This window comes from Gadus chalcogrammus, chromosome 4 (genome assembly GCF_026213295.1).
Source record: "Gadus chalcogrammus isolate NIFS_2021 chromosome 4, NIFS_Gcha_1.0, whole genome shotgun sequence".
Taxonomy (NCBI): domain Eukaryota; kingdom Metazoa; phylum Chordata; class Actinopteri; order Gadiformes; family Gadidae; genus Gadus; species Gadus chalcogrammus.
This window is the reverse complement of record NC_079415.1, coordinates 35,911,322-35,933,318: the sequence shown is the minus strand read 5'-3', so window position 1 is coordinate 35,933,318 and position 21,997 is coordinate 35,911,322. Positions and strand designations below refer to the sequence as shown.

The 21,997-nt window shown below is 52.6% G+C and overlaps 2 protein-coding genes across 2 annotated transcripts in view; one reads left to right on the top strand and one right to left on the bottom strand.

Annotated features, from left to right (window-relative positions):
* Positions 1 to 6,049, top strand: part of LOC130380710 (signal transducer and activator of transcription 1-alpha/beta-like) — a 19,699-nt gene extending 13,650 nt beyond the window's left edge. Inside the window, exons 17-24 of the mRNA XM_056588007.1 lie at positions 24 to 159; positions 314 to 369; positions 1,221 to 1,312; positions 2,294 to 2,433; positions 2,602 to 2,790; positions 3,779 to 3,854; positions 4,558 to 4,657; positions 5,227 to 6,049. Of these exons, the coding sequence (XP_056443982.1) occupies positions 24 to 159; positions 314 to 369; positions 1,221 to 1,312; positions 2,294 to 2,433; positions 2,602 to 2,790; positions 3,779 to 3,854; positions 4,558 to 4,657; positions 5,227 to 5,238 (801 nt within the window). The 3' untranslated portion in view covers positions 5,239 to 6,049. The remainder of the gene's footprint in view (positions 1 to 23; positions 160 to 313; positions 370 to 1,220; positions 1,313 to 2,293; positions 2,434 to 2,601; positions 2,791 to 3,778; positions 3,855 to 4,557; positions 4,658 to 5,226) is intronic.
* Positions 6,050 to 6,862: 813 nt separating this feature from the next.
* Positions 6,863 to 21,108, bottom strand: LOC130381057 (glutaminase kidney isoform, mitochondrial-like). The gene is made up of 19 exons (XM_056588478.1): positions 21,028 to 21,108; positions 19,940 to 20,390; positions 18,115 to 18,230; positions 17,499 to 17,617; positions 16,554 to 16,683; positions 16,388 to 16,467; positions 16,049 to 16,212; positions 15,402 to 15,460; positions 11,318 to 11,350; positions 10,945 to 11,003; positions 10,723 to 10,789; positions 10,538 to 10,588; positions 10,001 to 10,177; positions 9,239 to 9,370; positions 8,641 to 8,733; positions 8,333 to 8,394; positions 7,554 to 7,630; positions 7,132 to 7,195; positions 6,863 to 7,010 (listed from the first exon to the last, which is right to left on the bottom strand). The coding sequence occupies exons 1-19, from the start codon at positions 21,106 to 21,108 to the stop codon at positions 6,863 to 6,865; spliced, it is 2,163 nt and encodes a 720-aa protein (XP_056444453.1).
* Between the last annotated feature and the right edge of the window lie 889 nt (positions 21,109 to 21,997).

The window sequence follows — 21,997 nt, the reverse complement described above, 5'->3', positions numbered from 1 at the left end:
CGCTTTGGTTCTACTTCCTGCAGAACCTGCGTTTCTTCCTGTCCCCGCCCTCGGCCACCTGGGCCCAGCTAGCAGAGGTACTGAGCTGGCAGTTCTCCTCCGTCACCAAGAGGGGGCTGAACCAGGAGCAGCTCAACATGCTAGCTGACAAGCTACTGGGTTAGCGCTACACGGACATGTGCTAAACACGCTACACACTCTCACCACACGCTTAACATGTGCTAAACACGCTACTCTCAACACATGCTAATCATGTGCTAAACACGCTACACACACAACTATGATTTAAATCTGATCTGGTGTGTATGTCCAGGACACAAGGCCATGAGGAAACCAGAAGGTCTGATCCCCTGGGCCCGCTTCTGTAAGGTGGGTCCACTCTGCTTCAGGAGCTACAGCAGGTGGACTGGGAACCCCAAGGTTGATGGTTCGATCCCCGGCTCCTCCGGTCTGATGTGTCCCTGAGCAACACTTAACACCACCTGCTCCTGACCTGACGAGCTGGCTGGTGGTGTAGTGATGGTGCTGTGGTGTAGTGATGGTGTAGTGATGGTACTTTGGTGTAGTGATGGTGTAGTGATGGTGCGGTGGTGTAGTGATGGTACTTTGGTGTAGTGATGGTGTAGTGATGGTGTGGTGGTGTAGTGATGGTGTAGTGATGGTGTGGTGGTGTAGTGATGGTGCGGTGGTGTAGTGATGGTGCTGTGGTGTAGTGATGGTGCGGTGGTGTAGTGATGGTGTAGTGATGGTGTAGTGATGGTACTTTGGTGTAGTGATGGTGCGGTGGTGTCGTGATGGTGTAGTGATGGTACTTTGGTGTAGTGATGGTGCGGTGGTGTAGTGATGGTGTAGTGATGGTACTTTGGTGTAGTGATGGTGTGGTGGTGTAGTGATGGTACTTTGGTGTAGTGATGGTGTAGTGATGGTACTTTGGTGTAGTGATGGTGTAGTGATGGTGCGGTGGTGTAGTGATGGTACTTTGGTGTAGTGATGGTGTGGTGATGGTGTGGTGGTGTAGTGATGGTGTGGTGGTGTAGTGATGGTGCGGTGGTGTATTGATGGTGTAGTGATGATGTAGTGATGGTGCGGTGGTGTAGTGATGGTGTAGTGATGGTGTAGTGATGGTGTGGTGGTGTAGTGATGGTGTAGTGATGGTACTTTGGTGTAGTGATGGTGTGGTGGTGTAGTGATGGTGTAGTGATGGTGCGGTGCTGTTCCAGGGCGCGACGGAGAAGAGCTTCCCGTTCTGGCTGTGGATGGAGGGGATCCTGGACCTCATCAAACGACACCTGCTAGCTCTCTGGAACGACGGGTCAGTCAGCACCAGAACCCTGAAGAACCCTAGAGAACCCCAAAGAACCCTGGAGAACCCCAAAGAACCCTAGAGAAGCCTGGAGAAGCCTGGAGAACCCAGAACCCTAGAGAACCCCAAAGAACCCAAAATAACCCTGGAGAAGCCTGGAGAACCCCAAAGAACCCTAGAGAAGCCTGGAGAACCCAGAACCCTAGAGAACCCCAAAGAACCCAAAATAACCCTGGAGAAGCCTGGAGAACCCATAAACCTAGATAAGCCAGAACCCTGGAGAACCCTAGAGAACCCTAGAGAACCCCAAAGAACCCTAGAGAACACAAAACTAGGGATCGACCGATACGGATTTTTTAGGGCCGATACGATACCGATATTTTTTCATCAGCCTTAGCCGATACGCCGATACCGATATTTAGAGCCGATACTACTTTTTTTTTTTTTTGCTCCCTCAATCATAATAATTACACTGATAACAAATGTTACAAGTCTCAATTAAAAAAAAGGAACATTTATTGAACTTCAATATAGAAACCAAGATAACAGAGCCCAGGAGAACCCGGTCTGTAGTCCAGACCCGGACTGTAGACCGGTCTGTAGTCCAGACCCAGACTGTAGACCGGTCTGTAGTCCAGACCCAGACTGTGGACCGGTGTGTAGTCCAGACCCAGACTGTGGACCGGTGTGTAGTCCAGACCCAGACTGTAGACCGGTCTGTAGTCCAGACCCAGACTGTAGACCGGTCTGTAGTCCAGACCCAGACTGTGGACCGGTCTGTAGTCCAGACCCAGACTGTGGACCGGTGTGTAGTCCAGACTCAGACTGTAGACCGGTCTGTAGTCCAGACCCAGACTGTAGACCGGTCTGTAGTCCAGACCCAGACTGTAGACCGGTCTGTAGTCAGGGTCCGGGGGACCCTGGTCTTCTTCGTTGTCTTCTGGGGACAACGACGATGGATTAATTAATTGGTGTTTCTAACAACCCCAGATGCATCATGGGCTTCCTCAGCAAAGAGCGGGAGAAGGTGTTGCTAAGCGACTGTTCCCCGGGAACCTTCCTGCTGAGGTTCAGCGAGAGCAGCCGGGAGGGAGCGATCACCTTCACCTGGATAGAGCACGACATGCACGGTACACACACACACACACAGTGGCGGGGAGATGTGGTGTAAAGCGGTCTGTTAATGGTGTGTGTGTGTGTGTGTGTGTGTGTGTGTGTGTGTGTGTGTGTGTGTGTGTGTGTGTGTGTGTGTGTGTGTGTGTGTGTGTGTGTGTGTGTGTGTGTGTGTGTGTGTGTAGACAAGCCGGTGTACCACTCCGTGGAGCCCTACACCAAGCGGGAGCTCACGGCCGTCTCTCTGGCCGACATCATCCGCACCTACAAGGTGATGGCGGCCGAGAACATCCCGGAGAACCCGCTCCGCTTCCTGTACCCCGACATCCCCAAGGACCAGGCCTTCAGCAAGTACTACCCCCCCCCCAGCGACGGTGAGCACCTACCCCAGACTCACTGCCTACCTACCCCAGAGTCACTGCCTACCTACCCCAGAGTCACTGCCTACCTACCCCAGAGTCACTGCCTACCTACCCCAGAGTCACTACCTACCTACCCCAGAGTCACTACCTACCTACCCCAGAGTCACTACCTACCTACCCCAGAGTCACTGCCTACCCACCCCAGAGTCACTACCTACCTACCCCAGAGTCACTACCTACCTACCCCAGAGTCCCCACCTACCTACCCCAGAGTCACCACCTACCTACCCCAGAGTCACTGCCTACCCCAGAGTCACTACCTACCTACCCCAGAGTCACTACCTACCTACCCCAGAGTCACTACCTACCCCAGAGTCACTACCTACCTACCCCAGAGTCACTACCTACCTACCCCAGAGTCACCGCCTACCTACCCCAGAGTCACCGCCTACCTACCCCAGAGTCACCACCTACCTACTCCAGAGTCACTACCTACCTACCCCAGAGTCACTACCTACCTACCCCAGAGTCACTACCTACCTACCCCAGAGTCACTACCTACCTACCCCAGAGTTACTACCTACCTACCCCAGAGTCACTACCTACCTACCCCAGAGTCACTACCTACCTACCCCAGAGTCACTACCTACCTACCCCAGAGTCACTACCTACCTACCCCAGAGTCACTACCTACCCCAGAGTTACTACCTACCTACCCCAGAGTCACTACCTACCTACCCCAGAGTCACTACCTACCTACCCCAGAGTCACTACCTACCCCAGACTCACTACCTACCTACCCCAGAGTCACTGCCTACCTACCCCAGAGTCACTACCTACCTACCCCAGAGAGTCTCAGTGGGGCCAGAAGGAGCCAACCTTCATACCAGAGAGTTAGTTATGTGTGGTTAAATCACAGTCTGTCTGCCTGTCTGTCTGTCTGTCTGCCTGTCTGTCTGCCTCTCTGTCTGCCTGCCTGTCTGTCTGTCTGTCTGTCCAGCTCCAGAGCCCATGGAGGAGGGGAATGCAGTGAAGAGTGGATACATGAAGACAGAACTGATCTCGGTGTCTGAGGTGTACGTTAACACACAACACACACACACACACCCCTTGCGGCAACCTCTGACCTGATTCTAGTGGTGAGCTCTGACTCTAGTGGTGACCTCTAACCTGATTCTAGTGGTGACCTCTGACCTGACTCTAGTGGTAACCTCTGACTCTAGTGGTGACCTCTGACTCTAGTGGTGACCTCTGACCTGATTCTAGTGGTGACCTCTGACCTGACTCTAGTGGTGACCTCTGACTCTAGTGGTGACCTCTGACTCTAGTGGTGACCTCTGACCTGATTCTAGTGGTGACCTCTGACCTGACTCTAGTGGTGACCTCTGACTCTAGTGGTGACCTCTGACTCTAGTGGTGACCTCTGACCTGATTCTAGTGGTGACCTCTGACCTGACTCTAGTGGTGACCTCGGACCTGACTCTAGTGGTGACCTCTGACTCTAGTGGTGACCTCTGACCTGATTCTAGTGGTGACCTCTGACCTGATTCTAGTGGTGACCTCTGACCTGACTTTAGTGGTGACCTCTGACCTGACTTTAGTGGTGACCTCTGACCTGACTCTAGTGGTGACCTCTGATTCTAGTGGTGACCTCTGACCTGACTCTAGTGGTGACCTCTGACTCTAGTGGTGACCTCTGACTCTAGTGGTGACCTCTGACTCTAGTGGTGACCTCTGACTCTAGTGGTGACCTCTGACCTCTTTCCTCTGACCTTGCAGCCCCCCATCCCGTCTCCAGGACAACATGATGCCCATGTCACCTGACGACTTCAGACACCTGGAGCAGTTCGTCAGTGTGCCCAGTAACATCGATGACCTAGTGAGGCGCACACACACACACACACACACACACACACACACACACACACACACACACACACACACACACACACACACACACACACACACACACACACACACACACACACACACACACACACACACACACACACCTAATGGCTAATGTCAATACTAACAGGAAGGGTATTTGGGAGATCTCCTGTTTAGGAACTCTATACATTTTAGTGAAAAATGTGATTTCGGTAAATGCAGCGTTTGATGCTAACGTTAACGACATAATAATGCTTGTGAGTGCGATTGACGGCGCTGTAGTTAACACTAACGATACGATCGATGCTAACGCTGATTATCAATGCTAACGCTAATGATTAATGCGCTAACGCTAATGATTAATACTAATGTTAATATCAATACTAATGCTTGTGAGTGCGAGTGATGACGCTATTTAACACTAATTATACGATTTAGGCTAATGCTAATGATGAATGATAAAGCTAATGATGAATGCTAACGCTAATGATCGATGCTAACGCTAATGATGAATGACAAGGCTAATGATGAATGCTAACGTTCTGTTTCTTCCTACAGATGACCGACTGACCGACGGCCTCACATCATAAGCGGCATAAACACATGGCATTGGCAGCCATGCTTTTTGTGTATTGTTTTTTTGTTTCAGGATATTCTTACTTATATCAGAGTATTCTAACTTTTGAGAGTACTTTTACTCACGAGAGTACTTTTACCTAAGAGAGTACTTAAGTGGTGTCCGAATGCCTTGACTTGTTTTCGAGCATATGAGCTTCTCTAAGTGTGCTGCAGGTTGTACGTTTGAATCCGTCTAACATTATTTTGGGTTGTAGAGTTTGGGTAGTATGTAACGTTGTAGTTTGGGTAAAGGCTGTTCCCCATCTCCCCTTCAGAACCTCTGGCTTTAATTGATGTGCCCCAGATCACTGGAAACATAAAAAACACAAATAAAATGTTGTCAGGTGCCGGGATTCATGTTTCAGTGTCACTGGCCTATGATTAGTTACCTTAAGTAGGCCTTACCTTGGATAAGGTTCCTTAATGAGGCCTTACCTTGGATTAGATACCTTAAGTAGGCCTTATCTTCCCATATGTCTCATCACCCTGACTGCCTCCAGCAGCTCTCATCGTTGGTCAGTAAAACTTCTTTCTCTCTACGTTCCAGAGTTGAGTTTCACTATGAAAGCATTGGCAGACTTCAGGTTTATGTACACAGGCTTTATAAATACACACGTCACCGCCGCGACGGACGGCGTCATGAGAAAGGATCACTGTCGCTTTTACAAATAAATAACATCCATCACAAAGATGTGACGTCTGTCACCTGTTCGGACATCGTCTGCGTAACCCTGCTGTCCGATCACACTGAAACCTTACACTGCACACACAAATATACACACACTTTAAGTTGGAACACTTGACAACTCAACACAACAGACTGACAGATTGAAAACTGCTGATAAACCAGTCTCAACAAGTGTCACCCAGTCTAGGCTAGTCTCAACCAGTGTCACCCAGTCTAGACTAGTCTCAACCAGTGTAAACCAGTCTAGACTAGTGTAAACCAGTCTAGAATAGTGTAAACCACTCTAGCATAAACCAGTCATAATATCAACAGTTCTAACATCAGTTTATATTTGTGGAGGCATCAAAGCAGTGTTCCTTTAGAAGGCATCGTCATATTTCTACGCAAGACCTTGTAACACGACCAGAAACACAGACAGTTGATTGTTTAATGAAGGGGCGGGGCCAATACAAAGGGGGCGGGGAAAAGAGGGGGGAGTATTATTCAGAGTAAGTGGATGGTCCCTTCAGGGGTTGAGGGATAAGAGTTGAATTCAGGCCAAGGTTACTGGGAAATGAAGGGCTAACAGGGCGAGGTTAAAGGCTAACAGAGGGGGGGTTAAGGGCTACAGCAGGCCGTCCAGGTTGTTCCCAGAGGGGGGGTTAAGGGCTAACAGGGGTGGGTTAAGGGCTACAGCAGGCCGTCCAGGTTGTTCCCAGAGGGGGGGTTAAGGGCTAACAGAGGGGGGGTTAAGGGCTAACAGGGCGAGGTTAAAGGCTAACAGAGGGGGGGTTAAGGGCTACAGCAGGCCGTCCAGGTTGTTCCCAGAGGGGGGGTTAAGGGCTAACAGAGGGGGGGTTAAGGGCTACAGCAGGCCGTCCAGGTTGTTCCCAGAGGGGGGGTTAAGGGCTACAGCAGGCCGTCCAGGTTGTTCCCTGCCACCTCAGGGGTCTGGGGGGGCTGGGGGGGGCTGGGGGTGGGGTGGTAGTCCTGCAGGATGGTGACCACGTCATGATGGCCGAAATGCACCGCCTCGTCCATAGGGGTGTTCCCCCACCTGCACACACACAAGTGTAGCATATGTGTGTGTGTGTGTGTGTGTGTGTGTGTGTGTGTGTGTGTGTGTGTGTGTGTGTGTGTGTGTGTGTGTGTGTGTGTGTGTGTGTGTGTGTGTGTACCTGTCTTTAGGGACTGCGTTGACCTTACAGGCCTCCAGGAGGAACCGAACCACCTCAGCATGACCTGAAACGCACGCACACGAACACACACACACACACACACACACACACACAGTTAGAGGTGGCCCAGCCGTCCGCCCTCAGTGAGTGACAGGCTCTTGTCAGGGAGCCAGTTTGTGGGCGTCGGCCTCTCCGTGAGTCATTTGATTTCTGACCAATCAGACATCTCTTCCTTGATTGGTTTGGGGAAGCCAACTGGCCTGTCAATCAAAGGTGTGTTAACCAGTAGCTAGTGTGTTCTGTGATGTGATGTCTCTCTGGGTCATCAGGGTAGACCTGCCCCACACCTCAACGCTCCCCCCCCCCCCCCAGTGGGGGGTGGTGGTCTCACCCCCCCCCCCCAGTGGGTGGTCTCACTCTACCTTCGGCCGCCGCAACGTGGAGCGCCGTCCGCGAGTCGTAGTCCCTCTGCTCCATATCCATGGAGGACAGCGCAAACCTGCACACACACACACACACACACACACACACACACATACATACACACACACACACACACACACACACACACACAGTAGGTTAAGGGGAGGTTGGGGCTCATTGCAGTAGGTTAAGGGGAGGTTGTGGCTCTGTGCAGTAGGTTAAGGGGAGGTTGGGGCTCAGGGCAGTAGGTTAAGGGGAGGTTGGGGCTCTCACGGCAGTAGGTTAAGGGGAGGTTGGGGCTCAGGGCAGTAGGTTAAGGGGAGGTTGTGGCTCTCACGGCAGTAGGTTAAGGGGAGGTTGGGGCTCAGGGCAGTAGGTTAAGGGGAGGTTGTGGCTCTCACGGCAGTAGGTTAAGGGGAGGTTGGGGCTCAGGGCAATAGGTTAAGGGGAGGTTGTGGCTCTCACGACAGTAGGTTAAGGGGAGGTTGGGGCTCAGGGCAGTAGGTTAAGGGGAGGTTGTGGCTCTCACGGCAGTAGGTTAAGGGGAGGTTGGGGCTCAGGGCAGTAGGTTAAGGGGAGGTTGTGGCTCTCACGGCAGTAGGTTAAGGGGAGGTTGGGGCTCAGGGCAGTAGGTTAAGGGGAGGTTGTGGCTCTCACGGCAGTAGGTTAAGGGGAGGTTGGGGCTCAGGGCAGTAGGTTAAGGGGAGGTTGTGGCTCTCACGGCAGTAGGTTAAGGGGAGGTTGGGGCTCAGGGCAGTAGGTTAAGGGGAGGTCTCACCTCCTCAGTGCGGACACGTCTCCAGTGTAGGCAGCAAACAGCAGATTAATCACAGACTTCACCTGCAAACAAACAGCAGTGATCGGATCAATCGGGACGATTAGCCATATGATCAATAACATAGCTACTACAAGAGACAGACAGACAGACAGACAGACAGACAGACAGACAGACAGACAGACAGACAGACAGACAGACAGACAGACAGACAGACAGACAGACAGACAGGCAGGCAGGCAGGCAGGCAGGCAGGCAGGCAGGCAGGCAGACAGACAGACAGACAGACAGACAGACAGACAGACACCCACCCTCTGGTCTCCCCCCTCCCTGCGGGGGTCCAGTTTCTTGGCGAAGTGTTTCAGGTTGTCGTAGTTGTGGAAGTTACACAGAGACAGCAGATCCTGAAACCGACCAATCACAGGTTACTACTGACCGACCAATCACACACTACTACTGACCGACCAATCACACACTACTACTGACCAACCAATCACACACTACTACTGTGTAGCATTAATGTTATCAGAGAAGCTGTAGCCTAGACTTATCAGTGACACTATAGCGTAGCGTTGTGGGTGGAGCTGTAGCCTAGCGTTATCCTTGAGGCTGTAGCATTAGCGTTGTGGGTGGCGCTACAGCGTAGCGTTAGGGTTGTGGGTGGAGCTGTAGCCTAGCGTTATCAGTGAGGCTGTAGCATTAGCGTTGTGGGTGGCGCTGCAGCGTAGCGTTAGGGTTGTGGGTGGAGCTGTAGCCTAGCGTTATCCTTCAGGCTGTAGCGTTAGCGTTGTGGGTGGCGCTGCAGCGTTAGCGTTGTCGGTGGAGCTGTAGCCTAGTGTTATCAGTGAGGCTGTAGCATTATTGTGGGTGGCGCTGCAGTGTAGCGTTAGCACGGCGGGGCTGACGTACGGTGCAGAAGCGGATCCCTCTGACACTGTTGCCCAGCTTGTCCAGCGGGGGCGACCAACACATGACCCCCATCACGTTGGGCACCACCAGCAGGATCCCCCCCGACACCCCAGACTTGGCCGGCAGGCCCACCTGGGGGAGCAGCGCACCGCAGAGGGTTACCACGGTCACAGGGGTTACCACGGTTACAGTTACTACAGTTACCAAGGGTACAGGGTTAGCAATGCTGCCCATGTTTTACCGGGATTATGGAGGTCAAGGTTAGAGGGTTACAAAGGTCACCAAGGTTACAGGGTTACCAAGGTTACCGGGTGACAAGGTTAGAGGGTTACCAAGGTCACCAAGGTTACAGGGTGACAGTGTTACCAAGGTTACAGGGTTACCAAGGGTACAGGGTTACCAAGGTCACCAAGGTTACCAAGGTCACCAAGGGGACAGGGTCACCAAGGTTACCAAGTTAACAGGGTTACCAAGGGGACAGGGTCACCAAGGTTACAGGGTTACCAAGGTTACCAAGGTAACCAAGGGGACAGGGTTACCAAGGTTACCAAGGTCACCAAGGGGACAGGGTTACCAAGGTTACAGGTTGACAGTGTTACAAAAGTTACACAGTGACCAGGTCACCGAGGTTACAGGGTCACCAAGGTTACAGGGTCACCGAGGTTACAGGGTTACCGGGTGACAAGGTCACCGAGGTGACAGGGTGACAGGGTCGCCATGGTGACAGGGGTTAGCAGCAGCAGGCTGAGCAGCGGTACTGACGTGGAAGGCGAACTGGCCTGAGAAGTCGTACATGCCACAGGAGTGCATGAGGCTCAGGGTGTTCCGCACCGCCTCCGGGCTCAGGACACGCTCTCCTGTGATTGGACAGAAGCCGCCGTTGGCCAGTGTGGCCGCCATGACGCTAGCGCTCTCACAGGTGACCTCGATGGAGCAGAGCTAGCAGGGAGGAGAGACGTTAGCATTAGCTCAGTGGCTAACTGAACAGCTAGCAGGGAGGAGAGACGTTAGCATAAGCTCACTGGATAACTGAACAGCTAGCAGGGAGGAGAGACTCGACAGCTTACTGATAGCTCACTGGCTAACTGAACTTGTTGGCCATTGGATCAAACATTGAAATGACAAGCTAACTCCCAGCTAACTGAAGAGGGAGCTAACAGACAAGCCCTTCGAATACAGAGCTGGACTTATCCCAACCTGGAAGACCTGTCGAGCCAGTGCTGTGGTCGCCTCAACAACAGAACAATCAACATCATCTGTTTCTCCCGTCACACGGAAGAGGAGCTGTCCATCACTGACCTGGAAGTAGAAATCCAGGATGGAGGTCATGTCCGTTCCCTCGGGGAAACACTGAAAGAAAGAGACGGGGTCAGACTGATAGGCCCCCCCCAGCGGATGGTCCAGTCCACTGGCATCACCAGTGGGAGTGTCCACCACTGGTGACCAATGGGTGGATTGTGGAGCGGCGTCTCGTGGTCTCCTACCTTCTTCTCCTTCAGGTAGTAGCCAATAGCAAAGTTGCGGTCTCCTGACTCTCGCTCTGACTGGAACCTGCGAGGGAAACACCGCGGTTTAGGCTCCAGCGGCCGCAGCTCCTCCACTTAGACTGCAACATTACACTCAACGTAATACTGCATGTAGTGCAGTACTTTAAAAGGAATGCAGTACTCTGTGAGGAGGTTGGTATTGGAGTATATTGTACTCACGTGGCATTGCTGAAGCCTACATACTCATTTCCTGCCAATTTGTTCATGAAGTCCATAACCTAGAGATACAAACCAGATCAACACCAGGTCAACACCAGGTCCACACCAGATCAACACCAGGTCAACACCAGATCAACACCAGGTCAACACCATCATAAGTTCAGAATAGTGTTAGTCAATTTTTAGCTTAGAAGTAGTGATCTGTAGCAAGCTATTCTACTGCACACACACAATTACACACACACACACACACACACACACACACACACACACACACACACACACACACACACACACACACACACACACACACACACACACACACACACACACACACACACACACACACACACACACACACACACATACTCACATAGTCGAACTTCTCAGCGTTGCTCGCTCCGTGCTGTCGACCAGAAATACTTGGTTATAAATGACAAACATTTAGCTAATACATGTAGCTAATGCGTTAGCACTACAACTGACATGTAGCTTATTAAACAGTCAAATGACATTTAGCTAACACATATAGCTAATGCATTAGCACTTCAACTGACATCGAATTGATCAAACAGAGATAGCCAAATCACTACCGTTAGGATTAGGATAGGATTCATGCTGGGATTCATTCAAGGATTTAAGTCTTAACATCAGAGTAGTGAGTTCTTTGAGTTGACCAGGTGAGAGGGTTAGATTATGATTTATCTGATTCTTGTGTTTAGTTAAAGTGTTGGTTAGTCAGTTAGAGGCATACACATCTGGAGGTCCTGTTCTAAACATCTGGTTGATATCTAGTGGATCTGTTTCAGGAGACAGAGTGTTGGTTAGTTAGTTAGTCGACTGTAGAGGTACTAGTTTATATCTAGTGGATCTGGTTCAGGAGACAGAGTGTTGGTTAGTCGACTGTAGAGGTACTAGTTTATATCTAGTGGATCTGGTTCAGGAGACAGAGTGTTGGTTAGTCGACTGTAGAGGTACTAGTTTATATCTAGTGGATCTGGTTCAGGAGACAGAGTGTTGGTTAGTCGACTGTAGAGGTACTAGTTTATATCTAGTGGATCTGGTTCAGGAGGCAGAGTGTTGGTTAGTTGGTTAGTCGACTGTAGAGGTACTAGTTTATATCTAGTGGATCTGGTTCAGGAGGCAGAGTGTTGGTTAGTCGACTGTAGAGGTACTAGTTTATATCTAGTGGATCTGGTTCAGGAGGCAGAGTGTTGGTTAGTCGACTGTAGAGGTACTAGTTTATATCTAGTGGATCTGGTTCAGGAGGCAGAGTGTTGGTTAGTTGTTTAGTCGACTGTAGAGGTACTAGTTTATATCTAGTGTATCTGGTTCAGGAGGCAGAGTGTTGGTTAGTTGTTTAGTCGACTGTAGAGGTACTAGGTATATCTAGTGGATCTGGTTCAGGAGAAAGAGTGTTGGTTAGTTAGTTAGTCGACTGTAGAGGTACTAGGTATATCTAGTGGATCTGTTTCAGGAGACAGAGTGTTGGTTAGTTAGTTAGTCGACTGTAGAGGTACTAGTTTATATCTAGTGGATCTGTTTCAGGAGACAGAGTGTTGGTTAGTTAGTTAGTCGACTGTAGAGGTACTAGGTATATCTAGTGGATCTGTTTCAGGAGACAGAGTGTTGGTTAGTTAGTTAGTCGACTGTAGAGGTACTAGTTTATATCTAGTGGATCTGTTTCAGGAGACAGAGTGTTGGTTAGTTAGTTAGTCGACTGTAGAGGTACTAGGTATATCTAGTGGATCTGGTTCAGGAGACTGAGTGTTGGTTAGTTGTTTAGTCGACTGTAGAGGTACTAGGTATATCTAGTGGATCTGGTTCAGGAGAAAGAGTGTTGGTTAGTTAGTTAGTCGACTGTAGAGGTACTAGTTTATATCTAGTGGATCTGGTTCAGGAGACAGAGTGTTGGTTAGTCGACTGTAGAGGTACTAGTTTATATCTAGTGGATCTGGTTCAGGAGACAGAGTGTTGGTTAGTCGACTGTAGAGGTACTAGTTTATATCTAGTGTATCTGGTTCAGGAGGCAGAGTGTTGGTTAGTTGGTTAGTCGACTGTAGAGGTACTAGTTTATATCTAGTGTATCTGGTTCAGGAGAAAGAGTGTTGGTTAGTTAGTTAGTCGACTGTAGAGGTACTAGTTTATATCTAGTGGATCTGGTTCAGGAGGCAGAGTGTTGGTTAGTCGACTGTAGAGGTACTAGTTTATATCTAGTGTATCTGGTTCAGGAGGCAGAGTGTTGGTTAGTTGTTTAGTCGACTGTAGAGGTACTAGGTATATCTAGTGGATCTGGTTCAGGAGAAAGAGTGTTGGTTAGTTAGTTAGTCGACTGTAGAGGTACTAGGTATATCTAGTGGATCTGGTTCAGGAGGCAGAGTGTTGGTTAGTTAGTTAGTCAACTGTAGAGGTACTAGTTTATATCTAGTGGATCTGGTTCAGGAGACAGAGTGTTGGTTAGTCGACTGTAGAGGTACTAGTTTATATCTAGTGGATCTGGTTCAGGAGACAGAGTGTTGGTTAGTCGACTGTAGAGGTACTAGTTTATATCTAGTGTATCTGGTTCAGGAGGCAGAGTGTTGGTTAGTTGTTTAGTCGACTGTAGAGGTACTAGTTTATATCTAGTGGATCTGGTTCAGGAGACAGAGTGTTGGTTAGTCGACTGTAGAGGTACTAGTTTATATCTAGTGGATCTGGTTCAGGAGACAGTGTTGGTTAGTTGGTTAGTCGACTGTAGAGGTACTAGTTTATATCTAGTGTATCTGGTTCAGGAGACAGAGTGTTGGTTAGTTGGTTAGTCTACTGTAGAGGTACTAGTTTATATCTAGTGGATCTGGTTCAGGAGAAAGAGTGTTGGTTAGTTAGTTAGTCGACTGTAGAGGAAGCCAACATCACCTGAGACGCTTAGAACTAGCATCTGAGAGGGTCCATAAGAGTTGGTAGCTCTTGGTCCCCGGCCTATCAGAACACGGGGACCACCGCCCGGCCTATCAGAACACAGGGACCACCGCCCGGCCTATCAGAACACAGGGACCCCTGCCCGTCCTATCAGAACACAGGGACCAGCGCCCGGCCTATCAGAGCACAGGGACCACCGCCCGGCCTATCAGAGCACAGGGACCACCGCCCGGCCAATCAGATGTCAGCCAGTCCTCCGGTACGGGGGGCTCTGTAGCGTCGGCCCCTAGCTACGTCACCAACCAAATCACTAGGGGCCGCTCGGTGGTGTTCGGTCGCCGGGGAACGGCTGCAGAAACCGGAGGCGACCGGATGGTGTCTTCATGGAGGCGATGTGACGGATCCGGATCGGAGCGGTCGGGCGCGTGGGCGAGCGACGGCCCCTCCTCTCTCTCTCTTAATCCCAGAGAGAGGATCATCTCTAATCCCCTCCTGGCCTCCGCCAGCCTCGCTCCACGTCCTCTACCCTCCTCCACCAGCCCGCTACGTCACCCCCAGCCCGCTACGTCACTCCACGTCCTCTACCCCCCTCCACCAGGCCCGCTGCGTCACCCCCAGCGCCGCTACGTCACTCCACGTCGTCTACCCCCCTCCACCAGGCCCGCTGCGTCACTCCCAGCGCCGCTACGTCACTCCCAGCGCCGCTACGTCACTCCCAGCGCCGCTACGTCACTCCACGTCCTCTAACCCCCCTCCACCAGGCCCGCTGCGTCACTCCCAGCGCCGCTACGTCACTCCCAGCGCCGCTACGTCACTCCCAGCACCGCTACGTCACTCCCAGCCCGCTACGTCACTCCCAGCGCCGCTACGTCACTCCCAGCACCGCTACGTCACTCCCAGCACCGCTACGTCACTCCCAGCCCGCTACGTCACTCCCAGCGCCGCTACGTCACTCCCAGCGCCGCTACGTCACTCCCAGCCCGCTACGTCACTCCCAGCACCGCTACGTCACTCCCAGCACCGCTACGTCACTCCCAGCACCGCTACGTCACTCCCAGCACCGCTACGTCACTCCCAGCCCGCTACGTCACTCTTAGCCCGCTACGTCACTCCCAGCGCCGCTACGTCACTCCCAGCGCCGCTACGTCACTCCCAGCCCGCTGCGTCACTCCCAGCCCGCTACGTCACTCCCAGCCCGCTACGTCACTCCCAGCACCGCTACGTCACTCCCAGCCCGCTACGTCACTCCCAGCGCCCCCACGTCACTCCCAGCCCGCTACGTCACTCCCAGCCCGCTACGTCACTCCCAGCGCCCCCACGTCACTCCCAGCCCGCTACGTCACTCCCAGCACCGCTACGTCACTCCCAGCCCGCTACGTCACTCCCAGCCCGCTACGTCACTCCCAGCGCCGCTACGTCACTTCCAGCGCCGCTACGTCACTCCCAGCCCGCTACGTCACTCCCAGCGCCGCTACGTCTCTCCCAGCGCCGCTACGTCACTCCCTGGTACCTACATGAGACTGCTGTATAGCGGAGGTGTGTGTGTGGTGTGCACGTACCTTAATAAGTGACGTGCACACAATGGCTCCCGCGTTCACCATGGGGTTGTGGGGTTTATCTGAAGAACATCAATCACAGCATGACATCACATGACATCACAGCATGACATCACATGACATCACAGCATGACATCACATGACATCACAGCATGACATCAAATGACATCACACCATGACATCACATGACATCACAGCATGACATCACATGACATCACAGCATGACATCACAGCATGACATCAGATGACATCACAGCATGACATCACATCATGACATCACAGCATGACATCACAGCATGACATCACATCACGACATCACAGCATGACATCACAGCATGACATCACATCATGAGACCAGTGGGTGAGACCAGAGGGTGAGACCAGAGGGTGAGACTAAAGGGTGAGACCAGAGGGTGAGACCAGAGGGTGAGACTAAAGGGTGAGACCAGAGGGTGAGACCAGAGGGTGAAACCAGAGGGTGAGACCAGAGACTAAAGGGTGAGACAAGAGGGTGAGGCCAGAGGGAGAGACCGGCGGGAGAGACCAGCGGATGAGACCAGAGGGTGAGACCAGCGGGTCAGGCCAGCGGGAGAGACCAGCGGGTGAGACCAGAGGGTGAGACCAGCGGGGGAGACCAGAGGCTGTCTCACCGTCCTCGTTGAGGAAGAGCTTGTTGAAGCGCAGGCCGCTGGGCTCCTTGCCGATGAAGCGGTGCACGTAGTCGGTGCCGTGGTCGTGCACGGCGATGGCGTACTTCAGCGGCTTCACACACGACTGCAGGCAGAACGGCACCTTGGTGTCCCCCACCGTGTGCCTGGGGGAGGGAGGGGGAGGGGGGGGGAGAGAGAGGTCAAACCAGTCGACCTACAGGTGAAGGGTCTCCCCGCCGTCCCCCTCCCCTCTCGGTACCTCAGCCCCACCGCGGCGACCCCACCCAGAGAGGGATCTGAAGTGACGGTGTGGATGGGGCATTGTGGGTAATGTAGTACCTCTGTCCGTCTACGGTGCAGAGGGACACGGCCCAGAGGTCGGGGCTGAAGCGGGCCAGCTGGGGGATGTAGTCCGCCACCTAGAGGACAGACGGAGGCGCTACATCAACGAGGACCGGCTGAGGTGTGAGGGCTGTGATTGGTTGTGGTGTCAGGGGGGGCTCACCTGCCCCCCAGGTATCTTCTTGGCGTTGTGGTAGAGCTCGTCGATGTGCGCGCAGAAGGGCTGGAAGTCCGGGATGACGAACTTCTTGCGGAACGCCTGCGTCAGCAGCACGATGTTACTCTGCACACACCTGGAGCCAGAGGCGTCAGGACCCCCCCCACAGGACCCCCCCCACCAAAGGACCCCCCACCTGGAGCCAGAGGCGTCAGGACCCCCCCCACAGGACCCCCCCCACCAAAGGACCCCCCACCTGGAGCCAGAGGCGTCAGGACCCCCCCCACAGGACCCCCCCACCAAAGGACCCCCCACCTGGAGCCAGAGGCGTCAGGACCCCCCCCACAGGACCCCCCCACCAAAGGACCCCCCACCTGGAGCCAGAGGCGTCAGGACCCCCCCCACAGGACCCCCCCACCAAAGGACCCCCCACCTGGAGCCAGAGGCGTCAGGACCCCCCCACCAAAGGACCCCCCACCTGGAGCCAGAGGCGTCAGGACCCCCCACCTGGAGCCAGAGGCGTCAGGACCCCCCACCTGGAGCCAGAGGTGTCAGGACCCCCCCGACAGGACCCCCCCCACCTGGAGCCAGAGGCGTCAGGACCCCCCCCACCACCACCAACACCCCCCCACCTGGAGCCAGAGGCATCAGGACCCCCCACCTTGAGCCAGAGGCGTCAGGACCCCCCCGCTACCACCCCCCCCCGCTGAGCCACAGGGAGTAGAACCCCAGCCCTGCAGTGTTAGTGCCTGTTAGACCTGACTGGGTCTGGGTCTGGGTCTGAGTCAGGGTCAGGGTCTGGGACTGGGTCTTGGTCTGGGTCTGGGTCTGGTGGTCTGGGTCTGGGACTGGATCTGGGTCTGGGTCTGGGTCTGGGTCTGGGACTGGGTTTGGGTCTGGGTCTGGGTCTGGGACTGGGTCTGGGTCTAGGCAGAGGGTCCGGGTTCGTACTTCTTGAAAAGGTGCCGGTCCAGGGCTCCATCCGACGTGGTCTTCATGATGACCTTCAGCATCTCCATACACTCCTTGAGGCGGGGGTCTCCGGTCCGGAGACCAGTGGCCTTCAAAGCCTAGGGGGGGGACGGGGGGGGACCAGAACACAGTTAGACCCTCTGGACCCTGTTAGACCCTGGACCCTTTTACACCCTGACCCTGAGACCCCGAGACCCTGTTAGACCCTGAGACCCTGTTAGACCCCGAGACCCTGTTAGACCCCGAGACCCTGTTAGACCCCGAGACCCTGTTAGACCCCGAGACCCTGAGACCCCGAGACCCTGTTAGACCCTGAGACCCTGATGGACCCTGTTAGACCCTGAGACCCTGTTAGACCCCGAGACCCTGTTGGACCCTGTTGGACCCTCGAGACTCTGTTGGACCCTCTAGACACTGTTGGACCCTGTTGGACCCTCTAGACCCTCCCGACCCTGTTAGACCCTGGACCCTGTTAGACCCTCTAGACCCTGGACCCTGTTGGACCCTGTTGGACCCTCTAGACCCTGTTAGACCCTGTTGGACCCTGTTGGACCCTCTAGACCCTGTTGGACCCTGTTGGACCCTGGAGCCGTACCGTGGTGAACTTGTGGGCGGGGATCCTCTCCTGGCCCTCGGCGATGGTGTAGAACAGGAGGTCCTCCAGGCTGGGCAGGATGCCCGCCTTCCTTCTCCTGCGGACAGAGAGCAGCGCTCAGGAGAACAGAAAGTGGGATCCACTGCACAGGAAATAGACATGCAAGGTTCAGCGGAGCCCATTAACCACTTTGGGAAAAGGTTTGGACCATTAAAGAACATTAGCTTTGTGCCAAGGATACTCGTTTAGAGTCGGGCAAAGATTAACTGAGTGCCAAATACCACTGCTCAGCCAGATGGGAAAGAATGCTAGCCTAATGCTCAGGGATGCTAGCTTAATGCTCAGGGAGGCCAGCTTAATGCTAAGGGAGGCCAGCTTAAGGATAAGGGAGGCTAGCTTAATGCTAAGGGATGCTAGCTTAATGCTAAGGGATACTAGCTCAGTGCTCAACAACACCAGTTGAGCGCTGAATAATGCTACTGTTTTGCTAAACAACGTCACATCTCTGTACTGGATGCATTGTCATTCCAGGGGTCTATGCTATTGGGGGTCTAGGTGATCAAATAGTCCCAGTACTTTTCCAGCAGTTCCTACAGTAGAGGAAGGTCAGATGGATCGCCCGCGGTAGGAATACCAGACCCAGACCCCTGCAGCAGCCTGGACCAGAACCGTTCCTCTTGAAGAGGCGTTCCAGGCCATGGGAAAATGGACCGATGGTTTGTGGTCGGAATACTCTCGGAATGATCCATGATGGTTTCTAGAACCAGTACTACGATGTTTGACCTCTGAGTCACCAAGCGGAGGTCGTCTGCAGTTATTCCAATATGCTAGCTGACATTCCAGTCTGGGATTCCAAGGAGCGCCGGAACATCTAGAGGAGGGCGGCACAAGGGATCTTCTAGTGCCTGTTCGGGTTCCTCCAATCCGATGGGCGCAGTGCATCATGGGAGATTAATCACCCAGTGCATCATGGAAAATTAATCCTCCAGTGCATCATGGGAAATTAATCCTGCAGTGCATCATGGGAAATGAATCCTGCAGTGCATCATGGGAGATGAATCCTGCAGTGCATCATGGGAGATGAATCCTACAGTGCATCATGGGAGATTAATCCTGCAGTGCATCTGCTGGGGGATGAATCCCCCAGCAGATGCGATCCATCTGATTGGTCATTATAAGCCTATGACAGCTGTCCTGTTACCTGGTTGGTCACAAACCTACAGGAGGCTAAAGGGGGGGGGGGAGAAACGAATAAAGGTCAAATAAACACATACTTACAAATGCAAAGCAAGCAGACCCACAGGGAGGGAGAGAGACAGACAGACAGACAGACAGACAGACAGACAGAGACAGACGGTGTGCACAGTGGCACACAATGATGATTTAGTCTCAACAGAACACTCCCCAAAAAAAAAAAAAACTTCAATTGGATCAAAAAAAAGAAAAGGTGGTTGGGGGGGGGGGGGTACGGGCCGGGGTAATGGTGGTGGGGGTGGTGTTGGGGATTGGGGGTGGGGGGGGGGGTCGGCAGCCAACCAGGCTATTGCCGGCCCCCCCCCCGAGCCGTACTACCGGACACATTCACCGGAACATGCCTACCAGACAGATGGAAACCAGCCGTTTGACCCCCGGCTACCCAGAGACACAACGTCAGATATAATTATATATATATATATATATATATATATATATATATATATATTTATATATATATATATATATATATATATATATGATATCCATAATATGAGCTATCCCATGATGGAGGACCGTAGAGGACCGTAGATGACCTAATTCTCCGCGGCCGAGTCCTTGCTCGTCTCACCGCCGCCGTCGCTCTTGGAGCAGAGGGCTCTGGTCTGCGTGTGTACGGCCGGGTGCGGGGGCCGGGCGGCCGGGGTTCGGTGGAGGCTCCAGGGGGCCGGAGCAGGTGCCCAGCTGCCCCGGTTCGGCAGCCTCCCCGCCGGCCACTCGCTGCTGAGACATCGCGCTGTGCTCCCCCCCGCCACGCAGGACAAGGGCCGCTTAAGGTTGGACTGGAACACGTCTGTGAGCCCCGACAAAGAACGCAGATGTAACATTTCGATCTGAATTATCTTAATTATCTGAATTAACGCTATTCTCAGCGACCCGGTCGGATGGAGTGATGCGAAACGAGCGTCGCGTAACGGTTTCCTCTGATTGACTCGCAGTCTCCTGGTCCCGCCCACTGCGCTCCTGCTGCAAATTCTATTGGCTACTGACAGTGTGGCTGCTCTCCTGAGTTGCTCGTGAAGCTGTCAGTCATCCGAGCAGCTCAGGTTTGTTTTCAGCAGCTCTAAAACACGGGGGCGTGTCAGAGAGCATCTCATCATATACTTAACATGAGAATAATGATAACAGTAGCCCAGTAATAAGAATAATGCTAATTATTGCAACTGTAATAGAATAGGATGAATAATCCGACGCATTCACCTGGAAAGCCAGGTGAATGCGTCGACACCGCCTGGTGTCGCCACCAGATGGCGGTGTTGTGTTAGTTTGATTCAACCGAGATCGCGAAAGCCCTCCCGATTCAGGTGCTGGACGTAATTAAGTGAAATAATAGGCGAGTTTCAGATCAAGCATGCGTTGCGTTGCCTCCCATAACATTATGCACTCTGGGATCAAAACGTCAGAAATGCTGGTGATAACTTCCCTATGCGACAAATTACATGACTTTAAAAACTCGCGGGAGCCCCCTCCGTCTGCATTTCTGCGCATGTCTCAAATAAATGCGGACATAAGACACTCCCCTCATCATATCAAAACGTTGCCCTGGTTGGTTGGAATTGCCACGTAGAATTTCCCACGTGAGAAATGACGTAGCCTAACTCCGTTCAAAGAGGCGTGCCCTATCCCAAACAATGCTTTTTCAAACTTGGAGAAGTGCACCTTGTGTCCAACTTGACGTGGTGGGATCTTGACGTGTTTCTGACTAGTTCCGGCGGATATTCTCAAGTCTCGTGCATGCATGCGCGCAAATGAAGACGACCTGAATCACGCCTAGTAGTAGTTAGAGGAAAACATGCCAGAGTAATGGCTGTTAGTTTAAAATGACATATGTTAGTTAACTACTCAGCCACACCGAGGAGGAGCGTTTATTTTAGGGAGAGGGGAGTGCCGGTTGGGAGGGGTTTCCAGCGGAGTTTAATACGTGGAAAGTTCGCTTTTCGGGTCTTTTATCAGACATGAAGTACGCTCGTCTAGCGTTGTGGGCGAAGTCTAATTTATAACGGAGAAACAATAAAAAAGAACCAGATAAATATAGGTCCGCATAAATATATAAATACATCGCTTTTTTCGCTGGTGAACACACTGAAATGAAGTGTGTGTGTGTGTGTGTGTGTGTGTGTGTGTGTGTGTGTGTGTGTGTGTGTGTGTGTGTGTGTGTGTGTGTGTGTTTCGCTAATTCTAAATATGATATGGATATCTAGGATGGATATCTTGGATATGCATTTTAACCTATAGGCCTACAATTACTGATATATGTCCATGGTATATAGATTTAACTTATGTTTTTTCGAATCAAGACGTATTATTCCACAACTATGTTGTGAGTCAAATCCAAGACGAGTTGATTCTGCCGCCCCGCCCAGTCGAACTAAATCCAGCAACAAAGACGAACACAAACAAGTCTCTCCCTCCCTGAGCCGGAGGAGAAGCGATAACACACACACACACACACACACACACACACACACACACACACACACACACACACACACACACACACACACACACACACACACACACACACACACACACACCAACAAGCACGCACACGCCCACACGAATGCACGCGCAAGCACACACACAAGCAAGCACACGCCCACACGCATACGCACACACACACACTCTTCCC